Here is a 14317-nt window from a genome sequence, read left to right on the forward strand (position 1 = left end):
CAATATTTTTTTTATCTTATTTTCTACAGGTATGCCTCTTCCGTAATATTTCATGTTGTACAGAGCATGTTTCAATCTCATTTATGCCGTGTCTAGTTTGTTTCATCTTGAACAAGTCTGTATAAATGTATACTTAGTATTTTATGGATCCTGCTTTTTGTTTTCCACCATATACGTACACAAAGTAAAGCAATACGGTTTTTGCTTTTAATTGATGTTTCCTACCTCTTTTATTTTATTTTTTACATATTCTTTTATGCACTGAGGCAATAAACAACGTTATTAAGTAAAACTGCTATCACGCTTCTCAAGTTTACCGGTAGCTCACAGGTCAGTCAAAGTTGCAAAGAAACCACGCGGACTGCGGCTAAATTGTTTTCCTCCGCCGGCTAGTTAATTTTTTTTTTTCAAGCATGTTGCGCACTTTAGCCGGCGGCTGATAGAAGCATGGAGGTGAAGGCGAGTTCAACCAACGCAGACATCGCGTACGGATGGTGTCACACACTGACAGTTCAAAACGGAACCGTTTCAGCGCAAAATATTAAAAAAAAAAACTGCTACCACGCTTCTCAAGTTTAACGGTAGTTTACAATTAAGTCAAACCTGCAAGGAAACCACACAGATTGACTTAAATTTTTTTCAAGCATGTTGCGCATTTATCAACGGCTGACGGACTCAAGGAGGTGAAGGCGAGTTAAACCGACGCCGAAATCGTGTACGTATGGTGACACACCATGACAGCTGAAAACGGCACCGTCTCAGCGCAAAATATATATATATAAAAAAAATAACTGCTATCACCCTTCCCAAGTTTACCGGTAGCGCACAAGTCAGCCAAAGCTGCAAAGACACCACACAGACTGCAGCTTCCGCCGCCTAGTTAATTCTGATCTGCAGCTGATGTTGAAAATACTTGGAAGACAACTGCTGCTACAGTTCTCAAGTTTACCGGCAGCTCGCAAACTAGTCAACGCTGCAAAGAAACCATACACAGACTTGCTAAAGTGTTCCTCTCCGCCGCCTAGTTACAAATTTTTTAAAGCATGTCGCTGAGTTTGGCCAAGGGTGACGAACTACAGACACACGGAGATGACGGCGAGTTGACCCAACGCCGAAATCGCGTACATGTGGTGTAAGACACTCACAGCTGAAACTATTTTGGCGGGAAATCCCTGTCAACATTCGGTAATTATGTTTCAGCAGTGAGTAATATTTTAACCTGAACGCATTGCGACAAAATGCAAGCTGAAATGGTCTAGTGAGACCCGGCGCCAGCGCTTTTACCGGCGTACGGCCGCCTCGATCGGCGCCTGCTCCGGAGAGCGCGCGTTAGTCGCACACCCCGTAGGTGGAGCCACATTTAGTTTATTGAGGGGTTTGGATGGATGGATGGATGGATGGAATATAGGAGCGTCCCCTTTGAAACGGGGTAGTAGCAGTAGATATCATGCTCATTTTTCTCCCTATATCTTAATTATTTAGGTTAACTAAGCCATCATTCTATTTATTAAATTTTGCTCCTACATTAATAACATTATGGCACTTCTCTGCTTTTAAGCCACCAATCATCCAGCCGTATTATGCTAGTTTCCACCGCCGGTTTATTCACCCGGCCACTGTTATCTCTAAACCCCAGAGCTTCAGGAACAGTGATTGCGCCTGCATCAACTACCGGATGGATACCATTGCATTCGAGTATAATATGGTCAATTGTTTCACTGGAGTTTCCACATACAGCACATGCGTCATCTCCATTGTTAAACTTCTTTTTGTAGCTGCGTGTTCTAAGGCACCCTGATCTAGCTTCAAAAAGTAGGGCACTGCCTCTTGAGTTATCAAAGAAATCTTCCTTCCTGATCTGAATTTTCCACTTCCGGTATAAATCCACACTCTGTTTTTATTCCATCGAATTTATCCAATTTTTACCTTCTGTGTTTTTCACCTGTTGCTTAATGCTCTTTATTTCTCCGTCCTTGTTACTAGCATACTTACTAGTTAGTTTCCTAGTTCTTTTCCTCCATTGTGAGTCAACACTTTTTAGGTACAGGTATTTAAACACCTTAGCTGCCCATCTGTTACTGTCCAATTTCCTCAGGCGTTCCCCATATAATATTTTACTCTGAGCTTCCCGTACTTCGAAAGATGCCCAGCCCATATCTCCCTGTACCGCCTCATTTGTAGTTTTGCCGTGGGCACCTAGTGCTAATCGTCCAACGGATCTCCGATTTGTTTCTAATGTCGACTGTACCTCTGATTGTAGGCATAAAACCGGATTTCCGAAAGTAAGTCCAGGCACCATAATTCCTTTATAAATACCCCTCAATACCTCATACCTATTGTATCCCCACAATGCCTTATGCTTCATTATCCCGGCATTCCTTCGCCCTTTGGCCTTAAGTGATTGCTCATGCTTTCCAATGTATGCCAGTCCTTCGTTTACCCATACCCCCAAATATTTATATTCTGCTACTCTAGGTATTTCAAGGCCTTGTATTTTAAGACCCTGATCAGTTGAGCCGTTGAAAATCATCAGACCCGACTTACCTGCACTGAAACTGAAGCCTAGAGCGTCCCCTTCGTCTCCGCAATACTTAACTAGAGTTTGCAATTCTTCCAGACTCTCAGCTAGCAGCACAATATCGTCTGCATACATCAAACCGGGGAGGCGCTGCTCTACCGCCTTTCCACCTAATCTATATGAAAGGTTAAAACCTAGGTTACTGTCTTGTATCCTCCGTTCCAGGTTTATCATATAAAGCATGAACAGCACGGTGATAGAGGACAGCCTTGTCTTAATCCTTTGCATACTTTGACATCCTCCGTACTTCTTATCCCTTCCCACATAATTTCTACTTTGTTATCCCGGTATATTTCCTGTAGGAACTCTATTATCTCATAACCGATACCTTCTTCTTTTAATATGTTCCACAGGAGTTCCCTGCTTACGTTGTCGTACGCCCCGTTTATGTCCAGGAAGGCCAAATACAAAGTTCTATTTTCCACTCTAGATATTTCGATGCATTGAGTAAGCACGAACAGGCTATCATCTAAGCGCCTACCATTTCTAAAGCCGTTCTGAAGTTCTCCGAGTATTTTGTTACTTTCAACCCATGCTTGCACCTTTAATTTCACCGCCTCCATGGCTAACCTGTACATTACAGATGTTATGGTAATCGGCCTGTAGGATTTTATGTGCATCCTTTCTCCTTTCCCGTTATAAATCAAATTCATTTTACCGCCTGCACGGCTAACCTGTACATTACGAATGTTATGGTAATCGGCTTTATAAATCAAATTCATTTTACTCTGCCGCCAGCTGTCTGCAATTTGCTTATTCGTTATGACTGTTTCCAAAGCTTTTAACAACGTTTCTTTACTTTTTGGACCGAGTTCATTAATCAGCTTGATCGGAATTCCATCTATTCCTGTAGATGTGTTTTTAGGAATATTTTTTTCTGCCTTTTTCCAGTTTAGATTGTTCAGTTCTAAGGTGCTTTGTATTCTGCAACCTTGTGTTGCTTCCTGATGTGCGGAGATTAACCTATCATCGTTCTTAAATGACTGGGCTATAACTGATGTAATGTAGTTCACTGCGTTGTCTCCCTTTAAACAATTTCCCTTGTTATTTTGAATACGATCTTGCTTTCTTTGATTCTTCTTCCCTAGCCAGCTTATATGGTTCCAGAATTTTCTTGCTCCGCCTCTAGAGGCATCGTGTATATCAGCCATTCAGCGATCGGTGGACTGTCTTATTTTACTTTGGACGAGGGCCTGCACTTGAAGTTTCTTTTGTCGATATGATTCCCATTTTTGGTCCATTTCCTCCTGAGAAGCCTGTGCTTTCTTTGCCATTTGGTGTTCCCTGATTTCCTTATTCCACCAGCTCCGTGGCTTCCTCTTTCCATTCCAGCGGTTTGCTACTTTAACCTCCTGAATTTTACTCCTTATGAGTAGTTCTACCTGTTCATAATCCCAGTCTTCCATGGGCCTTCTCTCTATTGCTTCCTCGATGTCTGCTGCTATCTGCGCTATTTGATCGTCGTTTAATTTTGCGTTTACGTTTTGTCTAAGTTCCATTTCTCTTTTCATCAAGGGCCCCATCTGCAGGCTAATACGTTTATGATCACTTCCCGGACTACACTCCCCTTCTTCATCTATTTCCATTTTTCTGACCTTGCTATAAATTTCATGCGACGTTAGACAATAGTCCATGGTCATCTGCCTGTTGCGGAATTCCCACGTGATTTAGCCTTCACATTTTGATTCTCTATATACTATAACTAGATTGTGTCGCTCACAGAAATCTAGCATTAGCTTCCCGTTACAATACGTGTATCCATCCAGATCGTCGATGTGGCCGCTCATGTCTCCCAGTAGAATAATATTGGCCCCTTTCCAAACTGGCTTATATCGTCACTTAGACATTCAACAAGATTCTTGTTTTCTTGCCTGCATTGATGTCCCTGTTCCTAAATAAACTACCCCTAGCCATGTCCTTATGCCGATAATTGTTCCTGAAACCCAGATATGTTCTTTACAAGATGATTTAATTCTTTGCCAATTTGTTCCTTGTTGTATCAACATACCTACCCCTCCACCTTTTTTTTCCGTTCTCGTTCTGTTCCACCCTTCCCAGGCGTAGCCTTCTATAAACGGCGGATCTTCTAGATCCCTGAGATGATTCTCGCAAAGAGCGTACACACCTATTTTGTCCTCCTGCAACTGCTGTTCTATCTCTAGCCATTTCGTTCTTTTTCTACCTCCTTGCATGTTTATGTAGCTGATCCTAGTGTTAAATTTCTTTTTTGTACTTTTCTTTCTCGACCTACTTTTTGCCATTTTTGGGGGCTCAGCCTCCAATATTACACTTTCTTCTGCTTCACTTCTAACTACCTCTGTGCACGGAGTCCTCGCGGACCCCCTAAAAAAGCTACAGCCCTGCCTGCCAAGCGCCAGCTGATCTCTGCTCCGACCCTTCTGTTAAAATGAATGCCATCTCGCCGAAAAGCCCTACCAAAAGCTGCTTTATGTACCTCCCTGTTTACCTCAACCACTCCGAAACGCTTCTCCAGGCTTAACTTTCTTATGTCCTGATTAACTGTCACCACGTCCTTTTCCATCTTTTCGTTCAATCCTAGCACCTCTGGTACTGTGCATACAACTATCTGCGTCTGCTGTGCTATCTGCCTGATCTCGTCAACTCCCTTAGATAAACTTTCCACCACTCCTGCAGCGTCACCATTTAGGACATCGTTTAGACCCGCGGCTACTATTACCATACTGCGCTCTGCGGAATTCTTCAACAGCCTATTTTTACTCTCTTTTAGCACAGCCCTCATTGTTCTCCCTGGGAAGGCTCCAACCAACACTCTCTTATCACCCCTTACACGTTCCAAGATATCTCGCTGGCACCTGCACCTGTTATCGCGGCGCTCCCTGGTCAGCGCAAGGCTAGCGACTCCAAATCTACTATAACTAATTTTCCGAGGGGCATGATCTAGCTCCAAAGACACAGAGCGAATTTTAAGATATAAAGACTGGAACCAAAAAGAGGTGGAATTAATATGAGTGCCGGCACACTCGGGGAACAAAGGAAACGAGTTGGCTCACAGTATAGCTCGAGGTTATGTCAGCCGAGCAGTGAGCCAGGTTGATTCCCCCAATTTCTCGAGAAATGCACTAAGCTCATTTCATGACTACACTAATCACTTTAAACTAAACAGGCGGATATATCCTCCACCAGACAAGAAACTAGACAAAAAGGCAGGAAGTAATCTGGCATCGGCTCCTTACGCGTGCCTTCTTCAGCCCTTCTAAATTAGCGCACATGTACCCAGCACAATACAATCCAAATTGTAAACACTGCGGCGAAATAGCAGGATACGATCATATATTATGGAGCTGCAAAAAAGCGCCGCCACCAGCGGACCTATTACCAGTCCCTTCTTTAGAGCGGTGGGAGGCTATACTGACCAGCTATGACCCGTTAACGCAAGTTCGGGCTACTGAGTGGGCTCAAAAGGTCGCCGAGAGCAACGGACTTGAGGCCATCTAAGTGTAGCGCCCACAAATCGCTCATTGCTGATAATGTCTTCCAATCCAATGCTATGAAAGGTTAACTCTTCAGGTCCCCGAATGGTTGCATGCGACAAGAGAAACGTTTTGTTGCCTGCAGCACCCACGTGGTTTACGAGGTGCCTTTTTCTTGCGGGGCCTCGTATGTAGGTCACACAGGGCGATGCATCAATGATCGCCTCAGAGAACATGCATCGTCCCTTCCAGACATTGTGCCCAAAAGCAACTTGGCAGTGCACTGTAAATCTTGTCCGAATTGTGTTCCACTTTTCGAACAGTGCGCGATTCTAAAATGCTATTATGAAAAACATACCAGGGAAATCTTTGAAGCTCTTATCGCCCGCAAAGGGGCTTCATGAGCAAGCATACCTTCTGTTTCATTGTCACGTCACGAGCTTGCCCATCCTAACTCCTAATGATTAGCATGACATTTTTTTCGTGTTGACGTTGTGGACCTGCTTCTTTTTCATTCCCGCGCATCTGTTGCCCAGTGTATTCATACGCTCGCTTTGAATACATTTAGTTGTTAGTCTGGCGCTCGTGTTTTCCCATCTTCTGCGCTATTTTCTACTACCATGATCGGTCACCAACTCGCCCAGCAAGACACTTTGATGCACTTTATTGACACGCGCACTTAACACATGGCTTCATGCTAAAGAAAAGATGGGCGCGCAGGTGAACTAGCAATAAATTATGTTTACTGTCATGCATTAAACCAGAAAAAATATTTTGCACAGCTTTGCAAAGAACCCTTTTCATCCCATCCTGCTCTTGGGAGAGTTGCACTGGTTGAAATTTCTTACACTTCCTAAAAGAAGCAGTGTTAAAAGAAGCTGTAACAACGTGAAAATAGTTCAGTCCTTTCCAATAATTAAAAACAAACAGCCTTGTTCTTGGCGCATGACAGCCCCGGCAAAAACTCCAACACAACTTTTCAACTCACCTGTGGACTTGGGTAGGATAAAAATAAGAAATAGTCCTTTCACAATTTATTATATATAAAAGGCTTGAGTGGTACAGCCAAGGTGCAATTTACAAACGAGAACGACCAGCGTTCCTCTGAAGGGATGTCTTGCTCACTGCCGAAATACGAGCATAGTGACGAGCCCTGCACAGAGAGAAAGCCATGTGGCACACACTGCTTGTTTTGGTCACTACAAGCTTGGAATGCTGGTGCTACTGTCAAGAAGACTCAGCAGTGCTAAACCAAATCAATTTGAACTTTTTTTATCTATAGATGGCACCACTTACATGCTATCAAAATGAGGTAGCTTCTCCAGGTGTAATAAGTCTTGCTGCAGCACAAAAAGTATTAGTTCTTCCACATGAACAAAATAGGATCACTTATCTGCTAGGTACATCCTGGACATATAGCAGTCCTATCTTTAAGAATGCAGCAACAGCATAGAGTATCAGACTTCCCGCCTACAGCACTCCTGTAAATGTTGTGCTAATCCGGCAGAGGGGGTCAAGAAGGGCATGTTCTGCACAATAGACAAATTTGCTGCGTGCATTTTCCCATGAACGGTGACTGCTGCACAATAGACAGTTTTAGAACTCTATTGCAAAGGAGGACTCTAACTATAGCTAGCCACATCCTTTGTCTTAGTACACTGGTGCCCTGTGACTCCCCTATTTCCCCAACAGATAGGGCCACCCAGTTCACCACCAATTTAAGTGCAGTATATGCATCTATGCCCAAGCAGAAGCCGTGGCCTTCCTGGTTATATTATCGGCCTGGAAGTGGTCAGGTGTCTTTTGAAGAAAACCTGATATTCTCGAGAAAATTGTGATGTGCACAAAGACAGGTGTTTTGCTATGCCAAGGATATCCAGCTGCACTGGCGACAATCTGCAGGTCTCTTTCATTTGGTTTAAGGACTAGTTCTGCTCCCGCCCACTGTGCAGAAAAAAGTGCACCATGGCATACGTGCCGCTTTGAAGTCTCTCTCCTTCACAACCCGGACGGTCTGCTGGTAGCGGACATGAATGATTGCATACACAGGGTAGTTATGCTGCACGCTTGCGATTAACATTTTTTTGGTGGTCAGGAGTGGCATATGTACAGTAAAACCTTATTAATTTGAAGTCATCGGGACCACAAGAAATCTTCGAATTCAGGCGAACACACCAAGAAATATGACTCCGGCAAAAAATTATTTGTTGCAGGAATGCGCTACTTTTATTCAGCATATTTTTTATTGTTTTAAGTAATCAGAGATGCTGGTTTACCGCATACTATAGTTTGCAGCTCTGGAGGTCATGTTTTCAAGTTGATCAACTAGGTGAAACATCTCAGAACTTCCACCGTGGCACTCAACAAAACTGCGGATAACGTTTAGCGATCCGACAACAGCACTGAGAGCAGGTGCTCAGGGAGGCAGGCTAGTCGTCATGGCGCACGTTAGCAACAGCAGTAACCTCACTCTCCAAGTCTGAGTAGTCTGTCCGCTCACCACTCTCAAAGTTCAGATACTCGGCAAAGCCAACTGCGTTGGATTCACCATCCTCTGTGCAAAGTGCATTGATGCAGTTGCAATACTTTGCTCCTTCTTCGTCAAGCGTACGTGGGTAGTCTGCATCGGGATCAACAGTGCTTTCACCGGAAAAAACAGTGCGTTCAAAAGACCTCCTGGTCAATGTGGGCTCTACTTGTTTTGAAGCGTAAACCATGAGGAATATGGTTCTCAGGAGGTTGATGAAGTACCCCTTGCCATTGTCGTAGAAAAAGAGCACGCGCTTCAGCAGGTGGTGCCTTGTGTGGTGAATGACGCCTATCGGTGGTGAGATCGAAGTGGTGTTCGGAGGTAGAAATACCATTCTGATAACCTGGAGGCATGGGACGTCGCCATGTGCCGGCAGTTGTCGACGACCAATAGGACATTCCTGCCTGCGGCCGCAAACTTGCGGTCAAGTTGCCGCACATATTCCTCACGTATTGCACCAGTCACCCAGGCTTTCTTATTGTGTCTGTAGATGAGTTCATCCTTTGGTGGCAGCTGAGCATTTTTGTAACGAGGTTTCTCAGTCTTTCCGACAACCAGTAGCGGTAGCTTTTGTTTACTGCACGTTTGTGTCCTTGACTGCGGTGTCCATCACTGCTAAAGTTTTTGTTGGCAGCATCTTATAAAAATTGCAGCCTTGTTGTAAACGTCTGCATCGCATTCGCTAAGCAGCAGTGCCTTTTTTTCCTACTTATGAAATTGACTGTCACAAAAAGTCTGTTTATGAAAATTGGACTTCATGAAAATTGGACATTTTCAGGACCAAAGTTCATGAATTAACAAACAGGTACATCCCGGTGGCTAGTTTCCGTGAAAAATCAACAGAAACCGTGGTTCACTACGACCCTGAAATGCCTGGAAAACAAGAAAAAGCGTCACTAATGGGCAGCAAAGCGGAGACCAAGCCAGGTGTCATGGGACAAATACTACAATGCCGAAACTTCTTTTTGCTATGCATTCGCGATAGGGATGGGTCGCTCCGGAGCGAGCCGGATCTGCCGGAGCTGTCGGATCTTTCTGTCAGAGAGCTGGTTGCCAGTTCTCTCGTTCAGTGAACCCTTCTGTCACAGGCAGGTGCGACTTCCGCGCCATCATTAGCGATGCGAGAAAGCAACCTCCTGCCCTTTCACGCAAGATTCGCAATAATGTCCTCGCTCTCGGCTCTATTTTGAGCGGAGTGCGCCATTCTTTTGGAGAGCGAGTGAGGTGGTTCTTTTGCTTTTGTTCTATGGGTGGAGATCTGCTAGATGGCTGGAAGAGTGGTTCTTTTGAAAAGCCGGTTCTCTCTCGTTCAGTGAGCCTTGCTGTTGGAACCGGGTGAGATTTTTTAACCGGGTGAGATTTTTTAAAACGCAAAGCGAAAAAGCAACTATACTGCCCTTCCTTGTCAGTGTCACAACCAACCCATTGTATTTGTATCTTCCTGCGCGTACCGTGGGTGCACTGCTGCTTGTGCCCGCACATTTTTTTTTGTCTTGCAGTTTTGTGATTTCGTTCCATGCCGACGAGTGCGGATCAGTACTCGTACTCGTCTGCTGTGTAGTGGTCTGCGTCAATCCCTTTGGCTCTGTATGCACCGTTCATCGCCATGCCGCCGTTCGAACAGTATATCTCACGACACTCATTGGTCGTGCACTGTTCGCTAGTGCAACACCATTTGAAGACTAAGTCTTTCATGCCTCAAAAGACAATCGAACTTGCAGTTCACTTTTTTGATGAAATAGCGCGTAGGACAAGGACGAAGATAGAAGGAGACGCAGAGAGCACTGCCTACGACTATTATACATCTAATCGGAAGAGAAGTGAAAGAAGTCAGTGGGAGGTAAAAAGAGGGAAATAATGGCTCGTCGCACAACTGCTATTCGCAACAAGCACAAAAAAGCATCGCACCGGCAGAAACAAGACAGTTGCCGTTCTGCCATCCAATGCCTCCTTACTGACGGCGCGCGAACAAGGCGAGGCGCCGAGAAGCCAGCGTGCCAAAGCACAGTGAAAAAAAATTAAAAGAGAAAATGCGAGCCAACGTTTGTCCTCTAGGGATTTTTGTCGGGACGAAAAAAAAAGTCGGGACGAAGACTGTTATTCATTAATTCTGGAGAAATAATAATACTATAAGAACGCGTAAAAAAAAATGGGGCCCACGTGTCTGTCACGGCATTAAAGCCGAATGGTACAGCTAGATCGTTGTTATGGCCTCTACCTATCATTCAGGCACCGTCCTGTTTATCCCATTTACACTTTTCCCCGCAACAAAAGAATCTCATTTACTAGTCCCTCAGTGCATTCAACAAATCGGTTTTTATGCGTCGTGTTGCATCAATGAGTTGGCTCCGTCACGGGGTTACTGACGGGTTAAAGTACTGGCAGCGTGCAAAGAGCGGAGAAGGATACTCGCTTCACAAAACGTTGCGCTATCTTTTTTAGGTTCTGTGACAACGTCTGTATGTACTGAATAACATTCACTGCTGGTTGTAGTTTATATATATATATATATATATGTATTATTTAAAAGATCCGGGCCCTCCTGAGCAACCCACTCACCTCTACAGATGACAGCCGTTCAAGTGAGCCGTCTTGCCCATCTCTAATTCGCGACGCAAAACACACCATTTTCCACTCTGACATTCTAAACATACTAATCAACAACCTCTCAAAAATTTGGCACGTTGTAAACCCGCAGGATACGTGCACAATCATCCTTACTAATGACGAGGGTCAAATCATCGCCCATGGTGAATGCGCTGACATTTTCAATAAAGCGTTTACTGGAGAGGGTGACTTACCTGCTAATGCCTTCAAAACGTCTGCCACAGAGCCAACCATGCCTATAGTTTCTTTCTCTACAGAAGGTATATCATCTCGCATCAAAAATATCAAGCTAACATCATCAGCCGGGATAGATGAAATCAACTCCTGAACAATAGTAAGCACGTTTCTGCTGCCTACTTATCACTATTGTACTCGCAGTCGCTCTCCTCAGGCAACATACCAGATGACTGGAAAGTAGGAAAGGTCGTCTCAATCTTCAAGTCAGGTAATAAAAACACCCTTAAATTATCGACCCATTTCGCTAACAAGCATTTCTTGTAAAATCATGGAGCATGTAATTTATTCTCAAGTCATGAGCTTTCTCCATTTCAACTTCTTTCATTCATCACAACATGGCTTCCATAAGAGCCTTTCCTGTGAGACACAACTGGCTACATTTATCCATGACTTACATGCTCACCTTGATTGCAACCAACAGATTGATGCAGAAGATTACACAAAAGCATTTGACAAAGTACCACATCAAAAATTACTACTCAAGTTTTTTTATATGAATATTCACCCTAACATTCTAAACTGAATTAAGGAATTTCTAACAAATCGAACACAGTTTGTCGTAGTTAATAACGAAATATCTGATTCTATTCAAATAACTTCAGGCGTCTCCCAAGGATCAGTGCTTGCACCACTATTATTTCTAACATACATTAATGACTTGCCTCTCCACGTATCATGTCAAATATGTATGTTTGCAGATGATTGCACCATTTATCGTACAATTACTCTTCCGACCAAGAATCCCTGCAGACTGACCTAACTAATGTTCAGAAATGGAGTGACATGTGGATGACACTCAACCTTCACAAATGCAAGTCTATGTCTTTCACTAGTCGCACTAAATCGCCCACGTCCCAACAGAAGCAGTTGACTCTTAAGTACTTAGGAGTCACATTAACCCATGATCTAACTTGGCGCACATATTTCAAATGCAATATCATCCGCGAATAAAACACTAGGCTTTTTGAAACACCACATACGTCATGCTCCTCAAAAAGTTAAACTTCTGGTTTACCGATCACTAATCAGACCTAAGCTAGAATATGCATCCCCTATATGGAATTCACATCAAATATACCTCATGGGTGCCCTCGAATCCATCCAGAACCATTCACAATACCTATTCACATCAAGTCAGCGTGTCGTCCCTAAAAGCAGAATCTGCCCTATCAACCCTGGTGCTTCGTCGCTGCATCGCCAGATTAAACCTGTTTCATAAGTTTTTTTACAGCTACATCACACCACCAGCTCAGATATCTTATTGCACTGACCATATTCTTCAAGTTGCCCGGCCCATACGACCACATTCGCAGCCTCCTCCTTCCCCTGAGCAGAATCAGATTGAACAGCCTCTCCCACAGCATCGCCGCCATCACTTGCACATCAGACTTTTGCAAAGCAGTAACATATCGTAAAAACCGGAATATAGGTCGAAAATTTTTTTTTTTAAATTGTGGCGAAAAGTCGACCCTCGTCTTATATACCGGTCATTGGCGGAAAAACTACGGAAGTCTTGCAACAATGGACGGCTGAAGTCAACAATCTCCATCACCATCACCATTTTGCGTTTCCGTTGTCTGGAGCTAGCCACCATAGTCTAGAGTTATTCTGCTAAAAGCCAGCTTTTGACTTTTTTGCTTCAAAATGAGCGGAAGCCGACGACAATTCACCGTCGCCTTCAAGGAAAAGGCGATTGAGTACGCGGAGCTTCACGGTAACCTGGCGCAAAGCGTGAATTTGGAGTATCCGAAAAGAGCGTACAGTACTGGCAGAATCAGAAGCTGCGTATTGCTACTTACAGCAACCAAAAGAAAACAACATTTCGTGGGCGGACTGCACCGTATCCAGAACTAGAAGCCAAGGCTGTGAATTTCGTCCGGGAGCTGCGTGCAAGGTCGCTGCCTGTGACTGCCGAATGCATCCGCGTGAAAGCGGTAGAGATTACACGTGCCTCGGGACTCACAAGAACGCAGTTCAAGGGCTCGCCATCCTGGGTGAGGCGCTTCATGAAGAGGAAGGGCTTTGCCCTACGGCGCCGTACTTCTGTGTGCTAGAAACTGCACGAAGAGTTTGAACAGAAACTCATCAAGTTTCAGCGCTTTGTGATCGCGCTCTGGCACCAACGCGAGTACATGACGAAACACCCGTGTGGTTCGATATGCCCTCAAGCCGAACTTTTTCCGAGAAAGGGGCGAAGCAGATCAAGCTTCTAACTACGGGAAACGAGCACTCGCAATTCACTGTGATGCTCGCGTGCACAGCCGATGGGAAGAAGCTGCCCCTTTCATCATTTTTAAGAGAAAAAAATTGCCGAAGGAGGAGTTCCCACGCGATGTCATCGTCCGGGCCAATGAAAAGGGCTTTATGAACGAAGCGTTAATGCTGGAGTGGATCCGGCTCGTCTAGAAGCGCCGACCTGGTGCTCTCTTTGAGCGAGCGAACATGATCGTTCTCGACTAATTTCGAGGCCACCTCACAGCTGACGTAAAACGGGCCCTGTGCAATGGCAAGACTGATCTCGTGGTCATACCTGGTGGGCTGACATCTGTGCTGCAGCCGCTAGACGTTGTGCTAAACAAGCCTTTTAAAGATAGTGTGCGAGCTCTATAATGAATGGATGCTGGGCGACAACCCGACCACCCCCACCGGCCACCTGCGACTGTCTGTGGTTGGGTGTCGTCGGCGTGGAAATCTCTGCCCGAAGAGATGGTGCTAAGCATTTAGAAAATGCAGCATTAGCAATGCGCTGGACGGCACAGAGGATGATGCTCTGTGGGACGTGGGCAGTGACAAGCACTCGTCATCCGACTCGAGTTTGGACGACTCTCGACTATAGACTATGACCCGCGCGCTTGTCAGCGCCTTATTAAAGGTGCTGAATGGCGAAACAAATGAGGTACACGCATGTGTACA

The 14317-nt window shown here is 44.7% G+C and overlaps 1 protein-coding gene across 2 annotated transcripts in view; it reads right to left on the reverse strand.

Annotated features, from left to right (window-relative positions):
* LOC146201343 (motile sperm domain-containing protein 1) overlaps window positions 1-14317 on the reverse strand; it is a 130397-nt gene that overhangs the window by 39044 nt on the left and 77036 nt on the right. Inside the window, exon 7 of one of the 2 annotated variants that reach the window (XM_084595787.1) lies at window positions 7052-7183. The exons of the other annotated variant lie outside the window; for it this stretch is intronic. Coding sequence (XP_084451913.1) covers window positions 7152-7183 — 32 coding nt within the window. The 3' untranslated portion in view covers window positions 7052-7151. Of the gene's footprint in view, window positions 1-7051; window positions 7184-14317 lie in introns of those variants that run through there. 2 annotated transcript variants of the gene reach the window in all.

The sequence above is a fragment of the Amblyomma maculatum genome, chromosome 2, assembly GCF_055883805.1.
Source record: "Amblyomma maculatum isolate TAMU_Amacu chromosome 2, ASM5588380v1, whole genome shotgun sequence".
Lineage (NCBI taxonomy): Eukaryota > Metazoa > Arthropoda > Arachnida > Ixodida > Ixodidae > Amblyomma > Amblyomma maculatum.